The sequence below is a fragment of the Macaca fascicularis genome, chromosome 16 (assembly GCF_037993035.2).
Source record: "Macaca fascicularis isolate 582-1 chromosome 16, T2T-MFA8v1.1".
NCBI lineage: Eukaryota > Metazoa > Chordata > Mammalia > Primates > Cercopithecidae > Macaca > Macaca fascicularis.
The window spans coordinates 9,544,286-9,565,100 of NC_088390.1; the positions used below are offsets into that span (position 1 = coordinate 9,544,286).

Genomic DNA, 20,815 nt, shown 5'->3' on the forward strand with positions numbered 1-20,815 from the left:
CTCATTTAGAGTCCGCCTTAGACACAGAACTCTGCTAAGTACGTACGCATCTTGCTTACGACAGCTTTGGCTGCAAGTAGCAGAAAGTGAGACTCGAACTGGATTAAACATCACAGAAATGTGTCTCTCATGATAAGAAATGCAGGGTTGCTCCAGCGTTGGCTAATGCCGAGGTTCTGCAAAGTCATCAAGTACCAATCATTCTTTCCATTTCGTTACTAGTTTCCTGTGGCTGCTATAACAGATTCCCACACACCTAGTGCCTTAAAACAATACAAAGTTATCATCTTACAGGTTTAGAGGTCAGATGTCTGATGCAGGTCTCCTTGGGTTAAAATCAAAGTGTCAGAAAGGCTGTCTTCCTTTCTGGAGGCTCCAGGAGAATCCATTTCCTTGCCTTTCCAGCTTCTGGGGGCTGCCCACACTCCCTGGCTCGTGGCCCCTTCTATCTTCTAAGCCAGCAATGACTGCATGAGTCTCTCACATCACATCACTCTGACACTGACTCTCTTGCTCTCTCTTCCACATTTAAGAACTCCAGTGGTTACACTGGGCCCATCAGATAATCCAAAACTCTCTCTCCATCTCAAGGCCATACCCTTAGCCACATGTGCAAAGTCTCTGGCCACGTAAAGTAACACGTCTTCAGGTTACAGGGACTAGGACATGGATATCTCTAGGGAGGCTATAATTCTGCCTACCATAGTCGCTGTGCTCTTCCAGCCTCAATGAGGGCTTTGCCCTCAGGCTGGCTGTTCTCATGATCATTAGGTACTAATTAGAGAAGTTTCAAGTGCCACATCCAGACATACTTTCTAGAGGAAGAAAAAGGTGAGACATCTCTTTCTGGTCGCTTTCTTTCTAGGGAGAAAACTTTTGCCAGAGGCCCTACAGCAGATGTTCCTTCATGTTTAATTGGCTGAAACGGGTTACCTGTCCCATTATCAATCCAATTTTTGACAAGGAGAATAGGTTCACTGTGATTGGCATAGGCTAAGAATTTGGGATGGATGTTGGACAGTCAGCCATCATATTCACTATAATGTAGCAAATACCAAGAAGGGCAGAAAGTTACTATTTCCAGAATACTTTTAACTAAAGGTCCAGTACTTAAACCAATCTTGCCAAGAAAACCAAGGCTAGTTTGCATTTTACTACGTATTCTAGTGATGGTTACCTCTGCATATACTATTATATACGGAGGAGTAAATACGCTGGCTTTTTTTTTGAGATGGAGTCTCACTCTGTTGTCCAGGCGGGAGTGCAGTGGCATGATCTTGGCTTACTGCAAACTCCGCCTCCCGGGTTCACTCCATTCTCCTGCCTTAACCTCCTGAGTAGCTGGGACTACAGGTGCCCACCACCACGCCCAGCTAATTTTTTGTATTTTTAGTAGAGATGGGGTTTCACCATGTCAGCCAGGATGGTCCCGATCTCCAGACCTTGTGATCCGCCCACCTTGGCCTCCCGAAGTGCTGGGATTACAGGCGTGAGCCACCGCACCCGGCCAATATGCTGGCTCTTAAGCACAGGCGAGTTGAGTTGAAATCTATTGTTTTCTACCACATTCTTCAAAAACACATTAAATAAGTTTTTAAAATAATTCAAAAGTAATCATGACTTTGAGAAGACCACTGCAAGACTTGCTAGAAAATATACGAGAGGTTCTAACTTCGAGTTTGTTCTCGTGCTCTTGTTCCTCAAAGAAATCCAGCATTCCCAATGCAATATTAAGTATGCCTCAGAGGCTGCTTAGAAGACTGACTGCTGTTCCAGCTGACAATGTCATATGATGAACGAAGCTGAAGCCAAACACCAGAGGCCTGAATTATATGGGCGTTATCAGCCAGGGTCCGATCAAGAGTCAGAAATCACTCCAGTTATTTTAACAGAAAGAATTTAACACAGAGAGAGCCATTAACGAGACATAAAGTTGTTAACTAGGTGAGAGGGTAAAAACGGAACTCTAAGGTATCATGGGAGGCCGGGCGCGGTGGCTCAAGCCTGTAATCCCAGCACTTTGGGAGGCCGAGGCGGGTGGATCACGAGGTCAGGAGATCGAGACTATCCTGGCTAACATGGTGAAACCCCGTCTCTACTAAAAATACAAAAAACTAGCCAGGCGTGGTGGCGGGCGCCTGTAGTCTCAGCTACTTGGGAGGCTGAGGCGGGAGAATGGCGTGAACCCAGGAGGCGGAGCTTGCAGTGAGCCGAGATCACGCCACTGCACTCCAGCCTGGGAGACACAGCGAGACTCCGTCTCAAAAAAAAAAAAAAAAAAAAAAAAAGGTATCATGGGAGCAGAAGAGATAAAAGGAAGAGGTGAGAATTATTAAAATAAAAAGCCTGGAGGAGGGTCCCCATGAACGTGAACTCAAACTTCTGAGGAGGTGCTGCTGCTAAGGTGAGACAAGTGTCTCCAGAGTACCTGAAGAGGCTGATCGTACAAGTGTTGAAAAAACTGTGGACTGAATTCAGCCAGCTGCTGCCTCAGGGAAAGAACTGCTGCTGCCAGGGTGAAGAAGCAGATCGTGGGTGCCACAGACAGGAAGCTCACCAGAAGCAAATGGGAAGTGCAGATCACTTCGTTGTCCTCCAGCTTTGCAGCATCCTTCTAGCACTCGCTACTGGCAGAGCCAAATACAGAGGCAGCTGGCCAGGCAGAAATGTGGCTTGCAGAGGCCGAGCTCCAGCATCACACAGGAGAGCACAGAAGGTCGTGTTCGGGGTTGAGAGACAATGGACACAACAAGTAACTATCCTGTGATGCCAGTGGCAAAGTCTCCTTATTTTGCAGTTGAGTACACATCTTTGGGAATGATAAAGGAGATGAAGGGGCTTCCGAGTGTATGAAAGGGTTAAAAACAAACTTTCATAGTTCGGAAATGCTTATTGAGCTTCTGGGAATGCAACTGTTCCCTCACGCTACAATCGTATCACAATATTCACTAGTAATTCTTGGATGTTACTATCGCTCCCATTCCTTTCTGGGGAAAGGAGGTAGACAAGCATAGTCATATTTGTATTTGTATTTTGAATACCTTTTTAAAAAATTACTAAATTTGGCCAGGCATGGTGGCTCATGCCTATAAGCCCAGCACTTTGGGAGGCTGAGGCAGGTGGATCACCTGAAGTCAGGAGATTGAGACCAGCCCGGCCGACATGGCGAAACCCCGTCTCTACTAAAAGTACAAAAATTAGCCAGGCGTGGTGGCGGATGCCTGTAATCCCAGCTACTCAGGAGGCTGAGGCAGGAGAATAGCTTGAACCCAGGAGGCAGAGGTTGCAGTGAGCAGAGATCATGCCATTGCGCTCCAGCCTGGGCAACAAGAGTGAGGCTCCGTCTCAAAAATAAATAAATAAATAAATAAAATAAAAAATAAAAAAAAACTACTAAATTCACAACAACATATCTTTATCATGTAGAAAGGCAGTCAATATGTATATGGTGGTTAAAAGAACATATTTTGTCACCAGACTGATCTGGGTTCAAATGCTGGTTTTGACACTTGGTAGCTGTGTGCCTTTGGCCAAGTTACTTAAATTGCCTCAGCCTCACCTTCCCCAGCTGTTATATGGGAATAATAATAATAATAATAACCTCATAAGGTAGTTGGGAAAATTAAATTAATTACCACTGTAAAACTTAACTTGGCCATCAACTGCTTTTTTTTTTTTTTTTTTTTTTTCCCTGTGAGTCTCAACAGTCTAGGAAAGAAAAATGTTTCCAACCCCTGCTTTTGGGAAAAATGTTTATAGCCTTTCCACAGTATTCTTACCTCTGTGACAGCACTGAGCTCAATGTATAAGTTTTTAAATAATAATATTCCCAAGCAAAGTGAGAGTTCCTTACAACCAGAACCGTATATTTTTCATCATGTACACAGCTCCTGAAAAAAAGGTTATCTTCCTTGACAGATCCAAACAGTGAACCCATCCAACACACAAGCAGACACCCAGAATCCCAAAGCGGAAGGGGATGCAGGCAATCCAGGAGGTCAACATGGAGAGGAGTGGTTTTCAGTGGAGGGTAGGCAGGTGAGAGGGTGCGCATCAGAATTACCTTTTTTCAAGGGTGCACACCCTCCACCTACCACCACCCTAGATTCTGGTTCAGCTTCCTCAGAAAATTATGAATATGGCCGGGCGCAGTGGCTCACACCTGTAATCCCAGCACTTCGGGAGGCCGAGACGGGAGGATCATGAGGTCGGGAGATCGAGACCATCCTGGCTAACACGGTGAAAACCCGTCTCTACTAAAAATACAAAAAATTAGCTGGGTGCGGTGGCGGGCGCCTGTAGTCCCAGCTACTCGGGAGGCTGAGGCAGGAGAATGGCATGAACCCGGGAGGCGGAGCTTGCAGTGAGCCGAGATCACGCCACTGCACTCCAGCCTGGGCAAAAGAGCAAGACTCCGTCTCAAAAAAAAAAAAAAAAAAGAAAGAAAAGTATGAATACATTGCTCCTTTGGGTGCTGGAGATAGAGACAGAAGCCAATATAAAGTAAAGAAGAGATAGTCTTGACTTTCTAGGAAGTGTGGATTCGCAGTAAGCCCAAAGGGTAGCTAAACTATCCAGGCTCAGCTGCCAGGAGAAAGTGTGAATTTGCACAGAGAGAGTTGGTGCCTGTGGTGGGTTAGAGCAGCAGTCTCCAGCCTTTTTGGCACCAGGGACTGGCTTCGTGGAAGACAGTTTTTACATGGACTAGTGGGTGGGGGATGATTTTGAGATTATTCAAGCACATTACATTTATCGTGCACTTTATTTCTATTATTATTGTATTATAACATATAATGAAATAATTCTACAACTCACCATCATGTAGACTCACTGGGAGCCCTGAGCTTGTTTTCCTGCATCTAGATGGTCACATCTGGGGGTGATGGGAGACAGTGACAGATCATCAGGCATTAGATTCTCATAAGGAGCGTGCAACCTAGATTTCCCTTGTGTGTGCAGTTCACAGTAGGGTTCCACATTCCTATGAGAATCTAATGCTGCCGCTCATCTGACAGGAGGCAGAGCTCAGGCGGTAATGCAAGCAATGGGGAGCAGCTGTAAATACAGATGAAGCTCCAGTCAGTTGCCCACCGCTCACCTCCTGCTGTGCAAACTGGTTCCTAGAAGGCCACATACCAGTACTGGTCCATGGCCTGGGAGTTGGGGACCCCTGGGTTAGAGAATCAGGGGAACAAACACGACAGTGGCTGGTTCTTTCAGAGGAGAGGTACAAATAAGTCTCTTGCTAAGTCACACAGAGGCCAAGTGCCTGAGACCTTCACCTAAGGAAACTTGAGGCTGACAAAAAAGGCAGAAAGAAGCCCCTGGAGTGATCTAAAGACAAACTCACCTTGTGGTTTTAAAAGTTTTAAGCAAACCAAGGCAGACGTCATTTGTGACTACTCTGAGAAGAAATCTCATTTCAACCCTGAGTTCTTTTCTCTTTCAAAAATTTCCACCAGGAGGCCGGGCGCAGTGGCTCACGCCTGTAATCCAAGCACTCTGGGAGCCCAAGGTGGGCAGATCACTTGAAAACAGGAGTTTGAGACCAGCCTGGCCAACACGACAAAACGCTGTCTCTACTAAAAATACAAAAAAATCAGCTGGGCATGGTGGCAGGCCCCTGTAATCCCAGCTAATCAGGAGGCTGAGGCACAAGAATTGTTTGAATCCAGGAAGTGGAGGTTGCAGTGAGCTGAGATCACACCACTGCACTGGGCAACAGAGAGAGACTCTGTCTCAACGACGACGAAATAATTTCCATCAGGAAAAAAGCATGGGGAATAATAAAACATCCAATGAAACCCTAATTAATAACCCTTTTAATAAAGTGAATCTGTACAGGGAGGGACTGCTTGGGGCACGTTCTGGATTCCTCTACACTGGCGCAGTATAAGTTGAGGAAGAGACACAGAACTACTAAAGAAATGGAGTGGCCAAGGGGTCCGCCACACTTCCCAGACACCAGAAGACAGGGACTCGATATCTAGGCCACAGCCTTTTTTTTTTTTTTTTTTTTTTTTTTTTTGAGACGGAGTCTTGCTCTGTCGCCCAGGCTGGAGTGCAGTGGCGCGATCTCGGCTCACTGCAAGCTCCGCCTCCCGGGTTCACGCCATTCTCCTGCCTCAGCCTCCCGAGTAGCTGGGACTACAGGCGCCCACAACCGCGCCCGGCTAATTTTTTTGTATTTTTAGTAGAGACGGGGTTTCACCGTGGTCTCAATCTCCTGACCTTGTGATCTGCCCGCCTCGGCCTCCCAAAGTGCTGGGATTACAGGCGTGAGCCACCGCGCCCGGCCTAGGCCACAGCCTTATAAAGTCCAAGGAAGAATATTCATCCACCCTGGCAGGAAAGGTAGTAAAGCAAGAACTCCCTGGTGTTCTAACAAGAGGGGAGGGGGGTCTCACCGAGGAATGTAAAAGAATCCTCATCCCAGAACACATCCCTATGCCGAGCTGGCCTAATGGTTTAGAGCTTGAGCAGATTCACCTCTTTATTAGCTATGTGCTTTGAGGCTGGTATTTAATTCTCTGAGTCTCAGTTTTCTCATCTGTAAAATGGGGATGTTATTACCACTCACAGGGACACTGTGAATATTATATATAATAATTTACATAAATTAAATACTTTATAGTACTTTCCTGGAACAGAGTGGGCACCCAATACACAGTAACAATCATATGTTTGTTTTGCTATCACAGAATTACTGATAATAACAGGTATCCCTGTAATCTAGTCCATTGAGTCTGTTTTTAGTATTAAGTTCTTTCCTCCAAATCAAAATGCTTTTCTTTCACCTATTCAAAGCCAAATATTTATAGGCTGGGTGTGCTGGCTCACGCCTGCACTTTGGGAGGCCAAGGCAGGTGGATCACTTGAGGTCAGGAGTTCGAGATCAGCCTGGCCAACATGGTGAAACTCTGTAACTACTAAAAATACAAAATTTAGGCCGGGCGCGGTGGCTCACACCTGTAATCCCAGCACTTTGGGAGGCCGAGGTCGGCAGATCACCTGAGGTTGGGAGTCTGAGCCCAGCCTGACCAACGTAGAGAAACCCCATCTCTACTAAAAATACAAAATTAGCCAGGTGTGGTGCCACATGCCTGTAATCCCAGCTACTCGGGAGGCTGAGGCAGGAGAACTGCTTGAAACTGGGAGGCGGAGGTTGCAGTGGGCAGAGATCGTGCCACTGTACTCCAGCCTGGGCAAAAAAAAGCGAAACTCTGTCTCAAAAAAAAAAAAGAAAAAAAATTTAGCTGGGTGTGGTGGTGCGCACCTGTAGTCCCAGCTACTCAGGAGGCTGAAGCAAGAGAATTACTTAAGCCTGGGAGGCAGGGGTTGCAGTGAGCCGAGATAGCACCACTGCACTCCAGCCTAGGTGACAGAGCAAGACTGTGTCTCAAAAAAAAAAAAAGTCAAATATTGATCACAAGATTGAAATATTCTGCTTTGAGACAGTTACCATATATGCTCCACATCTTCCTAAATGATTCTTAAACATCAGCAGCTGAAAGAGGCAATTATCATAAAGAGCAGTTGCTTTAGAAAGAAAGATTTTCTCAGGCACTTCTATAAATAGAAAGGTTGGTGAGGGATGTAAATTATGATCTGCAATTGTGATCTTTCAATTATGACATGCAATTATCTTAGAAATTCAGCTACGATACCAGGCAAATGTTTACACCTATATCACAAATCTGCCGCTAGGAATAATCCTTAAAGTCTGAAAATTGGCTCCATGCCTTATACAGAGTAGGCTGAATAAATGATTGCTGAGTAACTTTAGCAAAATAGCACAAGAAGGGAGGAAAAGTACTGAAACAGGAGATCCAACCATGATCACGGGGCTCTAGTACTTAAAACACTGAGATTTCTTCAGGGCTCTATGTGCTGAAAAATTTCAAGTATCTCAAGGGTGTGTCATAAATTAAGAGTGTCAGAAGTGAGCGGATCATAAATGTTCAAAACAAGTGTGGGAGGGACCTACATGCAAGGACTACCTCTGGAATATATGGTGTCCTCTGATGCCAATCTCATCCTTTTTTTTTTTTTTTTTTTTTTTTTTTTTTTTTTTTTTTTTTGAGACAGAGTCTCACTCTATCGCCCAGGCTGGAGTGCGGTGAAACAATCTCAGCTCACTGCAACCTCTGCCTCCTGGGTTCAAGCGATTCTCCTGCCTCAGCCTCCCGAGTAGCTGGGATTACAGGTGCCCGTCACCAGGCCAGGCTAAATTTTGTATTTTAGTAGAGACGGGGTTTCACCATGTTGGCCAGGACGGTCTCAGACTCCTGACCTCAAGTGATCCGCCTGCCTTGGCCTCCCAAAGTGCTGGGATTACAGGCGTGAGCCACCGCGCCGGGCCTCAAGCTCTTATACACACACTTTGGGTCACACCTTTGAGATTTTTAGGTTTTAATGTATTCTCCACCATGAAGCTCTTCAGAATTATCCTTCTCCCCAAAGCCATCTAATTTTTCCTCCTTTCTCACCAAAAACACTTCCTCAGTAATAGGCAGAAGATTATTACTTGAAGTTGCTTTTTTTTTTTTTTTAACTGAGGAAATGTCAGGCATGTTATTTTCAGAGTGATTTAAACAGCTCTTGTGTTATAACTAAACAAAGAAAAAAGATGCTAAAATATTAATCATCCTGCCCAGCTGCCCACTGGGAATAGCTGAAAATGGCAACGTGCTGCTGTCCTCTGGCTTCGTGTCTACGTTACTGCCTGTGCAGCTCACAAACACTCCCTTTCCTGAACATATGGAGCAGTCTCAGGAAGGAATTTGCCTCAGTGAACCCTGACTAGCCAATCAAAACCAGACGGTTCCAAGTTCGGTGACTAATATCAGGGATGAATTGTGCGTGGTGAAAAGGAAATTTTGTGCGCTGGAGAAATTTATACGCTGAGATCAGCCATATCACAGGTGTGCAGGATCACCTGGTGAAACTGAACTTGAGAAAAGGCGAGTTCAAACATTTCTTCAAGCAGCACGCCTGTCATCACAGAGAATGAAAAACTGAACAGCGCTATGCAGTATCTGATCACTCTAACAACAACAGCAACAATAGCTGTCTTTAGGGAGGACTTCCGGGACTGGAGCCGGGGCAGTCACTGGGCTGAGCCCTGCATATCTTCGATCCCATTGAGTTTAATCCTCACAAACCGTAAGGTAGGTGCAATCACCTCTGGTCTACATACAAGGGATGAAGTCTGAGAAGATTAAGTGAATTGCTCTTGCTTGCACACCTAGAAAATGGAGGAAGTGGGTATCTCTGATTCCAAAGCCCTTGCTTTTAACCACCATATTCTTTTTTTTTTTTTTTTTTTTTTGAGACGGAGTCTCACGCTGTTGCCCAGGCTGGAGTGCAGTGGCGCGATCTCGGCTCACTGCAAGCTCCGCCTCCCGGGTTCCCGCCATTCTCCTGCCTCAGCCTCCTGAGTAGCTGGGACTACAGGCGCCCGCCACCGCGCCCGGCTAATTTTTTGTATTTTTAGTAGAGACGGGGTTTCACTGTGGTCTCGATCTCCTGACCTTGTGATCCGCCCGCCTCGGCCTCCCAAAGTGCTGGGATTACAGGCTTGAGCCACTGCGCCCGGCCTTAACCACCATATTCTTTTAGTAATCTTTTTTTTTTTTTAATATTCAGATGGAGTCTCCCTCTGTCACCCAGGCTGGAGTGCAGTGGTGTGATCTCAGATCACTGCAACCTCCGCCTCCAGGGTTTCAAGCGATTCTCCTGCCTCAGCCTCCCGAGTAGCTGGGACCACAGGCGCCCACCACCACGGCCGGCTAATTTCTTTTTGTATGTTTAGTAGAGATGGGGTTTCACCGTGTTAGCCAGGATGGTCTCCATCGCCTGACCTCGTGATCCACCCGCCTCGGACTCCTAAAGTGCTGGGATTACAGGCGTGAGCCACCACGCCCGGCTATTTTAGTTTCTTTTTTTCTTTCGCATGCCCTCATATTCATAGGAAAGGTAAAAAGCTTGGAAATTAGATGGAAGGAACATTACATAAATAGGTACTGGTTGTGTGGGATGCCTTGGAAAACATGGCAAACTGTTTCCCAAGAGCAGACTAAATTCATTAACCGCCCTGGGAGATAAGTACTACTTCCAAGATGAAAGGCATTTTTGGCTCTTGAGAAAGCCCAACATTTACACATTTTAACACAGGCATGGAAACAAGCACTGGAGAGACATTTGCTAGCTCTTCAGAATCCATACAAACAGCAAAAACTCAAGAAGAGTGCTACAGATTTCTAGCCAGTGTCATCTTAAAAGGCATAGTGATATTAAATCCCCAAACCCATTTCCAATATCAAAAGTCACACAGGCCTGTGTCCAATATGCCCTCTTCTCATCACACTTGGCCTGGTAGGGTTACCAGGACAGTGGTGTGGCCAGGCAGCTACATGAGAACCTGCAGAATCTCAATTCAACCAACCTTCACCAACCACCTCCGAAGCACGAGGCATTCTGATGACAATAACAATGCACACTTACCGGGCGTTTACTATATGCTAGGTGGTGTGCTAAGTCCGTTACATGCTTTTTTTTTTTTTTTTTTTTTGAGACGAAGTCTGGCTCTTCTCCCCCAGGTTGGACTGCAGTGGCATGATCTTGGCTCACTGCAACCTCCACCTCCCAGGTTCAAGTGATTCTCCTGCCTTAGCCTCCCAAGTAGCTGGGATTACAGGCATGTGCCACCACGCCTGGCTAATTTTTATATTTTTATTAGAGACGGGGTTTCACCATGTTGGCCAGGCTGGTCTCGAACTCCTGACCTCAGGTGATCCGCCTACCTCAGCCTCCCAAAGTGCTGGGATTACAGGAGTGAGCCACTGCACCCAGCCCTTTACATGCTTTTAACTCATTTAATCCTTACAATAAACCCTGTGAGGTGGGTTCTATTATTTTCCCTACTTTATAAATGAGATAACTGAGGCGTACAGAAGTTAAGTAATTTGCCAAATCCTAGAGGCTTCCAGAGCTCTCTGTCTTAATCACTAAGGCTCTGCTGTAGGGTCTGCAGGGTGAAAGCAGTGCCCAGCTTCAGGACTCTGCAACAGTGTTGCAGAGGCTCCACTCTCCCCTGGGTTAAGGAACAGAGTGAACAGCCATCCACGCCCCTCCCTGACAACACCGTGACTGGAGGAAACCAGCCAGGAAGATCTCTCCCTTCCCCTTAAGGAATGGGAAGCATGCTTGGTTAATCGAGAGAAGAGCATCCTGGAGAAACGCTTGCTTTGGAAAAGGAAGAGGAAAGGGGGAAGAAAAGAACACCACGAAGGTGACCAAACCATGGCTTCCACGCACTCTTGCTTCACCAAAGTGCAGGGACACCCTTTCCCCTGACGAGGGTGCTGTGCTGCTTATATCCGCTCTCCGGAGTGGCTCAGGGCATGGAAGAGAAACAAGGAACAACTCCAGGTGGCCGGGGACCAGGATCGCTTGCTCTGACCCTCCCAGTTGTTCTAGTCATGTCGAGGGCCTTTAACCAGCACAGCAACTACCATCTCCCACTATTTTTTTTTTTACGAACGTTAGTTCAGAATGGATCTTGAAGTAGTGGGAGCTATAAGACAGATTCCAGTTGTTTTGAAACAAGCTGTAACTGAATAACAGTTTTTAAATACAAAAGGTCCTAAAATATATAGCTCCCATAATACTACACATGCAACTCTAAAAGGTCAAGGGGAAAAGACTCAATATTACACATTTTTAATGTAACACAGCTATGGTTAGAAATAGTGTAGAAACAATATAGCGGGGTTTGTTTTGTTTTGGTTTTTGTGAGATGGAGTTTTGCTCTTGTCACCCAGACTGGAGTGCAGTGGCACGATCTCGGCTCACTGCAAGCTCCGCCTTCCGGGTTCAAGTGATTCTTCTGCCTCAGCCTCCCGAGTAGCTGGGATTACAGGCGTGCGCCACCAACACGTGGCTAATTTTTGTAGTTTTAGTAAAGACGGGGTTCCACCATGTTGGCCAGGCTGGTCTCAAACTCCTGACCTCAGGTGATCCAGCCGCCTCGACCTCCCAAAGTGCTGGGATTACAGGTGTGAGCCACTGCGCCCAGGAATATAGTGGTTTTATCTCAAGGATTTATAAACATCTTACGAAAATGTTAGGAATGGGGTGATAACGTCCAGAACTTGTGTTCTAGTTAACTCAGTCCCCATCCAACCCGGTTGATTTTATACTCCATACCTAACAATTTTCAAATGCTTAAAACTGGCAGGTCAGCATCCCACGTGTGGCGGGCACGGAGACGCACCACACAGTTCCTCTTTCAAGGAAGGTCTTTTTGCCTCAGCTGCTGGGAGTGCGCCTTCAACTGCTAGCCTCTCAAGGGCACAGAGCTGCTCTGCCCAAGGACACGGCCTTCCCAGGGTGTTCCCCATCCACTGACTGATCAAGACTGGGGCATATAAGCCCAGGAACGTGACTTCAACGTGGGACAATCCTGAAGGCCATTTCAGCTCCTGCACTTCCCAGGGAGCTGTCATCAATGCCAGCGGCTCCCTCTGCCAACCAATCCTGCTGCCCAGCTCCCTCCCACAAATGTTGATCCCATTGGTGCTCCTCATAGGCATCCTGCATACAAAAGCCCCTTGAGGCTGCTCCTCAGAGAATCCAACCAGTGCCTCAATGCCTCTATGGATAAGAAAAAGAAATTCAATGTTCAAGGTAAGTGGTACAGGTTAAGCCAGATGGTTAGGAAAAAAAGCTTTCATCGTTATCTTGGGAATTTTCCTCCTCTATAGGAGCTACACCTCCAACAGATGGTTAAAACTCAACCTAGGGGAAGGCTGGGCAGTTTAGCCGAGGTGATCATTTGCGCGGTTCCAAGGAGATAAAGGAGTACAGAAGAACTCTCAGGGAGGCACGTTGAGCTACGTGGTCAGCCTCCAATCTCCCTGGAGCAAGGTGAGTGCTGTCCTGACCCACTTTAAAGCTAGGTCATTAGATATATTCCCATTCAAATCTAAGTTCATGTCTGTCTCTCATCTGTTGTTTCATCTCTCTCTCTCTCTCACACACACACACACACACACACACACACACACACACACACACACCTATCACTAAAAATATTCCATGTCTCTTTCTCTTCCTTTCCATGGAAAACTGAGGCCTGATTACAGTTGTATTAGTCAGGTTACATGTTCATAAGTGATATAAGATTAAAAAGAACTAGGATCACCTTATTAATGTACATCCCAAATCATTGCTTCAAGGCTAAACTCTTCAGGAGCCCATCCTAAATATATCTCCCATAAACACAACCAGTTCTTCTTCCTAAAGCTCTCCGTCCATTTCTGGCAAGAAAAAAGTACCAGAGAAAATCCTGTTTATAAAACAAAACAAAACAAAAAAGGCTACTCTTGGGCTTTTTGGTTGGTTGACAAAAGAAAATGGTAAAATGAGTCTTTACCTTATTGTCACCCCTAGAGATGGCCAAGTTTGGAATGAGTTTAGCAACATGAATCCTACACGAGCTAGGAGTGAATCCAGAAGCAGAGAGGAGGGTCACTCTTGGACACGGGACCTCAAATTATGCTGTTCAGATGACCCAAGGGAATACAGAAACATCTTGGAGGGTCTCCTAAATTCACTTGTTCATAGACACAAAACGCTTATCACTGAAACATACTCTAAACCACTAGTTGTTAATTCTTCAGTACATAATAATTTTTGTTTAATTGTGCTTGTGGATTTCAAACTAACCAAATTGGTTGACAGAACTGTTTTACCTTGATGTCAATTCAGTTCCCCAAGTACTGTTGGAGATGGTTACAATAAAAACAACAACAGAAATAATAATAAAGAGTCCTTGGCCGGGCGCGGTGGCTCACGCCTGTAATCCCAGCACTTTGGGAGGCCGAGGCGGGCGGATCACAAGGTCAGGAGATCGAGACCATCCTGGCTAACACTGTGAAACCCCGTCTCTACTAAAAATGCAAAAAATTAGCCGGGCGAGGCGGCGGGCGCCTGTAGTCCCAGCTACTCGGGAGGCTGAGGCAGGAGAATGGCGTGAACCCGGGAGGCGGAGCTTGCAGTGAGCCGAGATCGCGCCACTGCACTCCAGCCTGGGCGACTAAGCGAGACTCTGTCTCAAAAAAAAAAAAAAAAAAAAAAAAAAAAAAAGAGTCCTTATCGCTGCATTCAAAATGTTTTCTCAAAGATTTCACCCTCCTGGCAGGACTGTCTAGATGGAAAGAGAAGGTCGTGTCTCTTCCCAAAATAAACCGTGGAGACTACATTACCTTCCGGTTCAAGCTCCTTTAAGGATTTGAAATCACTTGAAACAACGGCTCGGCAGTTTTAGTCCCTTTCTTATGTTGTCTTTCCCTGCTCAGGCACTTGGTTCTAATCAGACCACTTCCTTCCTGCCGCTTTGGTTTTTATTACCAAAGTTCTTCGGTCCTTTTCACCACCCCATATGCTAAACAACTTCCACTCTGAGAAGCACATTCTCAGAGAACTCTGAGGAGGAGCCAAGCTCAGCTAAAGGTCTTCAATAATGAATGAAACTGAAGAGCTACAATTTGTCTTAAGCAGCTTTCACCTTCTTTCTGTATCCTTTTCCTTCTGAAGAGCATGCATCTACTTTTCTCAGGAATCAAGCATTCTCATTCTTTCATTGATTCTCCAAACACAGGAAAAGTAACATGATAAATAAGTTATATTTGGTGTAGGCCTCTGTGCAGAAAAAGCTAACATAGCAGGCCTAACATCTAACTGCTTTTTTTTTTTTTTTTTTTTTTTTGAGAGTCTTGCTCTGTCGCCCAGGCTAGGGTGCAGTGGCGCGATCTTGGCTCACTGCAACCTCCGCCTCCTGGGTTCAAGCAATTCTCCTGTCTCAGCTTCCCAAGTAGCTGGGATTACAGGTGCCCGCCAACACCCGGCTAATTTTTGTATTTTTAGTAGAGATGGGGTTTCACTATCTTGGCCAGGCTGGTCTCGAACTCCTGACCTCATGATCCACCCACCTCGCCCTCCCAAAGTGCTGGGATTACAAGCATGAGCCACTGCGCTCGGCTCTAACTGCTTTTCTTAACAAGGCACTGCTGCCAAGGTGGCCCTTCCCTGGCTGGCATCCGGGAGCTTGGATTTTGGGCGGGACTCACTATTAACTGATAAGAGTGGCAACCTGTGCCTAAACTGTATCAATGCTCTGTTTCATGCTGAATACCTGCTTTCCTTCTGGGAGTCTGGAATTTGGGTACATGCTAGACAGAGGGTGCCTAGGTGACCAACACCGTCAAAAATCCCTGGGCACAGAGTTGCTAATGAGCCTTCCTGGTTGGTAATATGTCGCACATGCTGTTACAACTCATTGTTGGCGTAATTCTGTGCACCCTGTGGGATCCCACTGGGAAAGGATGCTTGGAAGCTTGCACCTCGTTTCCCCAGGACTTCAACCGGGAGCCTTTTCCCTTTGCTGATTTTGCTTTGTATCCTTTTGCTATGATAAATCGTAATCATGAGGATAACTACAGTCAATTCCCGCTAGTCACAGTAATTATGTTTCATAAAGTCACCATGAACCCTGAATTAGCAAAGACTCAACCGATGTTCCTGAGGGAGACATGTACATCTATCTATACATACCCCACACAGATTATAATATTAGATCCTAAAAACAGCTCATCCTGGTAGATTCTTTTTTTTCCAAAAGAAAAAACAAGGTTCTGAAGTGTTACATAACTTGCTTGAGACTGTCCCACTAAGAGGAGCCGGAGTTGGGATTCAAGCCTGCCTGTCTGGCCCCAGAGCCAGAGTGTCCATCCTCCGCTCATCCCTCTCTGAGGCCGAAACAAAAGTCAGAGCATCACCTTGTTCGACCTCGGCTGGGAACGTGCTTGTGGGGTGAGTCAAACCTTTTGCCACTTTATCCACGTCCCTCAGTAAATGCGGGAGTACTGCTAGTATTCACTTGGGGGTTTTAAGTACATTTTAGTGGGTAGGTGAGTATAAGCTGAATCCTTTGAGTCCTCCTAGCAAATCGCTAAACCTGGAGGTTGTTTTGGGGACCCCACCATAGCCTCCAAGGGGAGACCAAGTTTCCCCTTCCTGCAAAGGCACCGAGGAGGAGAAACAGTATGATTAGGGCCAAAGTGGCAAGAGGTAGAGCTTCCAGAACTTCCAGAGCGACCTGCTCTTTGCATCTGTGATTACTTTGGCTGTTCCTTTGAGGTTCTCTTTGGCCTCTCTTTTTGGCTTGCTTTTTTGAAGTCCCTTCTCCAATTCAGCTGCTACAGTTGGATGGGCCTGTGGTAGCCTCCCTCTTGGAGGTCAAATAGGAACAGCGGTGAATGAAGTTCAGGGGAAAGGAAGCTGGGTGAGTCACCCAGGCCAGCTGTCCCAGAGCCTGAAGAGAGATGGCCTTTTCCTTGACAAGTGTTTCCACAGCTTTTCCTTTGGAAAACCCTCATCCCTTTCTAGTTAGATGGCTTCTCAGCCTGGCTGTGTGGCCAGGGTCAAGATCAGTATATGGGCCTAGAAGAAAGAAGTCAGGGAGGAACTAGGGCAGAAGGGGCAAAAGGTCCTTGTGACTCAAAGCTGGCCAAACCCATCATAAGAGCTAAAGCTAGCAGCAAAATCACAGGAGAAGCACCATGCATGTGTCTCAGGATCTTTTTTATTTTATTTTTTTGAGATAGAGTTTTGCTCTTGTCGCCCAGGCTGGAGTGCAATGGCGCAAACTCAGCTCACTGCAACCTCCGCCTCCTGGGTTCAAGCGATTCTCCTGCCTCAGCCTCCCGAGGAGCTGGGACTCCAGGCGCCCACCACCACACCTGGCTCATTTTTGTATTTTTTTTAGTAGAGACGGGATTTCACCATGTTGGCCAGGCTGGTCTTGAACTCCTGACCTCCAGTGATCTGCCCGTCTCGGCCTCCCAAAGTGCTGGGATTACAGCATGAGCCACCGCGCCCAGCCGTGTCTCAGGATCTTTTCTACACAGTTAGCAGATTCAAAGACTCTGATTTCCTTACTGTAATATAATAAAAATATAGTCATCCCTTGGTGTCTTGGGGGATTGGTTCCAGGACCACCCCCTCCATAGACAAAATCCACGGATGCTCAAGTCCCATATATAAAATGGTGTAGCATTTACATATAACCTACATATATCCTCCCATGTAACTTTAAATCATCTCTAGATTACTTATAATCCCTAATACAATGCAAATGCTATGTAATAGATGCTATGCTGTATTGTTTAGAGAATCGTGACAAGAAAAAAGTCTGTACATGTTCAGTGCAGATTCAACCATCCATTTAAAAAAGAAAAATTTTTGATTCTCCGTTGGATTCATGAATGCGGAACCCACAGACACAGAGGGCCAAGTATACATATGTTTGGTCTTTACCCCAGGTTCCTGGCACAGAGCTTCAAAAACCTTTGGAATTTCCTGAGTGATAGAAGCATCTTTTGTTATTCATGATGAGTCCTTTTGGACTCCGGCTAATTTCTTTGGGGAAATTCATCTATGAACACATCAGATAATAACTCACGGTAGGCTCTTAGACAGTTTCCAAGAAAGGGCTAGTGAAACCAATGGGTAGAGGGCTGGAACTTTCAGGCCAACTCCCAAAGATGCCCCAGGGAGAGGAGGGAGGCTGGAGATCAAGGTCAGTCAGTCAAGTGGCCAATGATGTAATCAATCGTGCCTATGGAAAGGAGTCTCCATAAAAACCTTTGAACAAGGTTCAGGGAGCTTCTGCGATGGTGAACACATCAGTGTGCTGTGGCAGGAGTTGGAGGACAAGGAGAGAATGGTACATGGAGAGGGCACAGGAGCTCTGTACCATCACCCCAACCTCTATCTATACCTTGCCCTCTATACTATGCCTTTTCCATCTGACTGTCCCTGAATTGGATCCTTTTAATAAAACTGTAATAGTAAGTACAGTGCTTTCCTGAATTCAGTGAGTCATTCTAGTAAGTTATCAAATCCTGAAGGGGGGTCATGGGAACCCCTCAGTTTGTTTGTTTCTTGTTTTGAGACGGAGTCTCGCTCTGTCACCCAGGCTGGAGTGCAGTGGTGCAATCTTGGCTCACTGCAATGTCCGCCTCCCGGGTTCAAGTGATTCTTCTGCCTCAGTCTCCCGAGTAGCCGGGACTACAGGCACGCACCACCACACCCAGCTACTTTTTTGTATTTTTAGTAGAGACGGGGTTTCACCGTGTTAGCCAGGATGGTCTCGATCTCCTGCCCTCGTGATCTGCCTGCCTCAGCCTCCCAAAGTGCTAGGATTACAGGCATGAGTCACTGCGCCTGGCAGGGAACCCTTCACTTTATAGCCAGTTGGACAAAAGTGCCTGGGGATACCAGGCACTTTTACTGCTGTTAATGGCTGGTATCTGAAGTTGGAACAGTCTTGTGGGATCAAGCCCTTAAAACTGTGGAGTCTGACGCTAACTCTGGGTAATGTCAGAATTGAATTGTTGGATACCCCGTTGATGTTGAACAATTGGTGGAATAACATACTCACTCTCTTTCTCTTTCCCATCAGCCCCTGTTACTGTAATCTGGCCCCTTCCTATAGCTGAATGATGAATGTTCCAGAAAAAACCTGACTTTACACTCCTAGGTATTTAATGCCATAAGTGAATGAAAAATAACCACCTTCTGTATCTCTAATTATATTGTCTCATCACTAGAGAAATTCATCTGTGAACATATCAGATGATAACGTGGAGATATCATTCAACTTACAGAAACCCTAGAAAACAACTCTCACGGACTATATTAAAAAACTTGTGTCCAGGCACGGTGACTCATGACTGTAATCCCAGCACTTTGGGAGGTTGAGGTGGGTGGATCACGAGGTCAGGAGTTCGAGACCAGCACAGCCAACATGGTGAAACCTCGTCTCTACTAAAAATATAAAAATTAGCTGGGCATAGTGGCGCATGCCTGTAATCCCAGCTACTCGGGAGGCTGAGGCAGGAGAATCGCTTGAACCCAGGAGGCAGAGGTTGCAGTGAGCCAAGATCATGCCACTGCACTCCAGCCTGGGCGACAGAGCGAGACTCTATAGAAAAACAAACAAACAAACAAACTTGTGTTACTGAAGCCTCCAGAACACCAGCTGTTTTAGCAAAACGATTTCTATAGATCCTATGACCTGGTAAAAAATGCAAAAGAGAGAGACTTTGAGCTCAAAACAGTAGAGAAAGCACACATGGTTGCCTCCTTCATTCCAAAGAGCACAATGAAATGGCAGTCAAGATATTTTTGAAAGAATAAATCCATGGGGGCACTGAAGACACGAAGAAGCATTATCAATGAAGACATCATTTTGGAGACTCTCTTGAAGAATAGAGTTGGGACTGTATTGACCAATAAGCCAAAACTGGGGGTGGGGAACGGGTGAAACACAACTGGAAATATATCAGGCTGCAGATAAGCAGCTCTTTCTTTTTGACGGAACCTTGGAGAGGCTCCAAGCTTAGAGTCAATGGCTATTGGCAGACACAGGATGGCCTACAAAGAAGTGGTTATAAGGCAGGAATCAGGGCATCTGAGTGGAGAGCTGTCTACAGAACAGCTGAGCCAGTCTGCCCACAGCCCTGCCCCGTGTACACTGCAGTCTGCAGTACTTGCTCCCAGCTGGAGCCCCCAGAACAGCCTTCTCTGGAGAGGAAGGTTTGCCTGCAGAGTGCCCATGGAGTTGGTGTCCAGGCTAGACAATGAGTCAGACAAGAGCCTCTGGGATAGACACAGGGGTAAAAAGAAATAAAACATATAAAAGATGTCACCCCAAGGTCAGAGTTCTCCTTATGTTATTAGTTTCGTAATAGCAAATGGTCCTGAATCTGCTTGTGCCCTCTTTTACCTAACTGTATATCCTAGAAAGAAACCTGTCGACTGGCATACCTTGCCCATTTACAGAGTACACGTCACAGCCTGTCTTCCCACTCAAGAAAGAAGCCTTGTGGGTAAATAAACCTGCCTAAATGGCCACCCACGGTGGCTCATGCCTGTAATCCCAGCACTTTGGGAGGCTGAGGTCAGCGGATCACAAGGTCAGGAGTTTGAGACCAGCCTGACCAACACGGTGAAACCCCGTCTCTACTAAAACTACAAAAATCAGCCAGGTATGGTGGTGCGTACTTGTAATCCCAGCTTCTCAGAAGGCTGAGACAGAAGAATCGCTTGAACCCGGGAGGCGGAGGTTGCAGTGAGGCAAGATCGCTCTCCTTGTACTCCAGCCTGGGCGACAGAGCGAGACTCCGTCTCAAAAAACAAAAAACGAAACGAAACCTACCCGAATACAAAGAAAGCCTACTGCAGTTTCCTATACGAATCAACGTGGTCCTTCATTCATAAATATGAAGAATCAATGAAGAATTAGCAGACGTGAGGAAAAGCCCAAAGCATGTGCATCAGTTTGTAATGGCTGCCAGAACAAAGTGCTATGGACTAAGGAGCTTAAACAACATTAACTTTTTCACAATTCTTGAGGCTAGAAGTCCAAGGTACAGATGTTAGCAGAGGTCGTTTCTTCTTTTCTTTTTTTTTCTCTTTTTTTGGGATGGAATCTTGCTCTGTCACCCAGACTGGAGTGCAGTGGCGCGATCTCGGCTCACTGCAACCTCCACCTCCCGGGTTCAAGCGATTCTTTTGCCTCAGCCTCCCGAGTAGCTGGGATTATAGGCATGCGCCACCACGCCTGGCTAATTTTTATATTTTTAGTAGAGATGGGGTTTCACCACGCTGGCTAGGCTCATCTCAAACTCCTGACCTCAGGTGATCTGCCTGCCTCGGCCTCCCAAAGTGCTGAGATTACAGGCGT

The 20,815-nt window shown here is 46.3% G+C and overlaps 1 protein-coding gene across 12 annotated transcripts in view; it reads right to left on the reverse strand.

The window, feature by feature from the left end:
- The window catches only part of STX8 (syntaxin 8), a 358,471-nt gene that overhangs the window by 238,305 nt on the left and 99,351 nt on the right, over positions 1 to 20,815 (reverse strand). Inside the window, exon 7 of one of the 12 annotated variants that reach the window (XM_074018584.1) lies at positions 4,816 to 4,873. The exons of the other annotated variants lie outside the window; for them this stretch is intronic. Within the exon in view, the coding sequence (XP_073874685.1) occupies positions 4,860 to 4,873 (14 nt within the window). The 3' untranslated portion in view covers positions 4,816 to 4,859. The remainder of the gene's footprint in view (positions 1 to 4,815; positions 4,874 to 20,815) is intronic. 12 annotated transcript variants of the gene reach the window in all.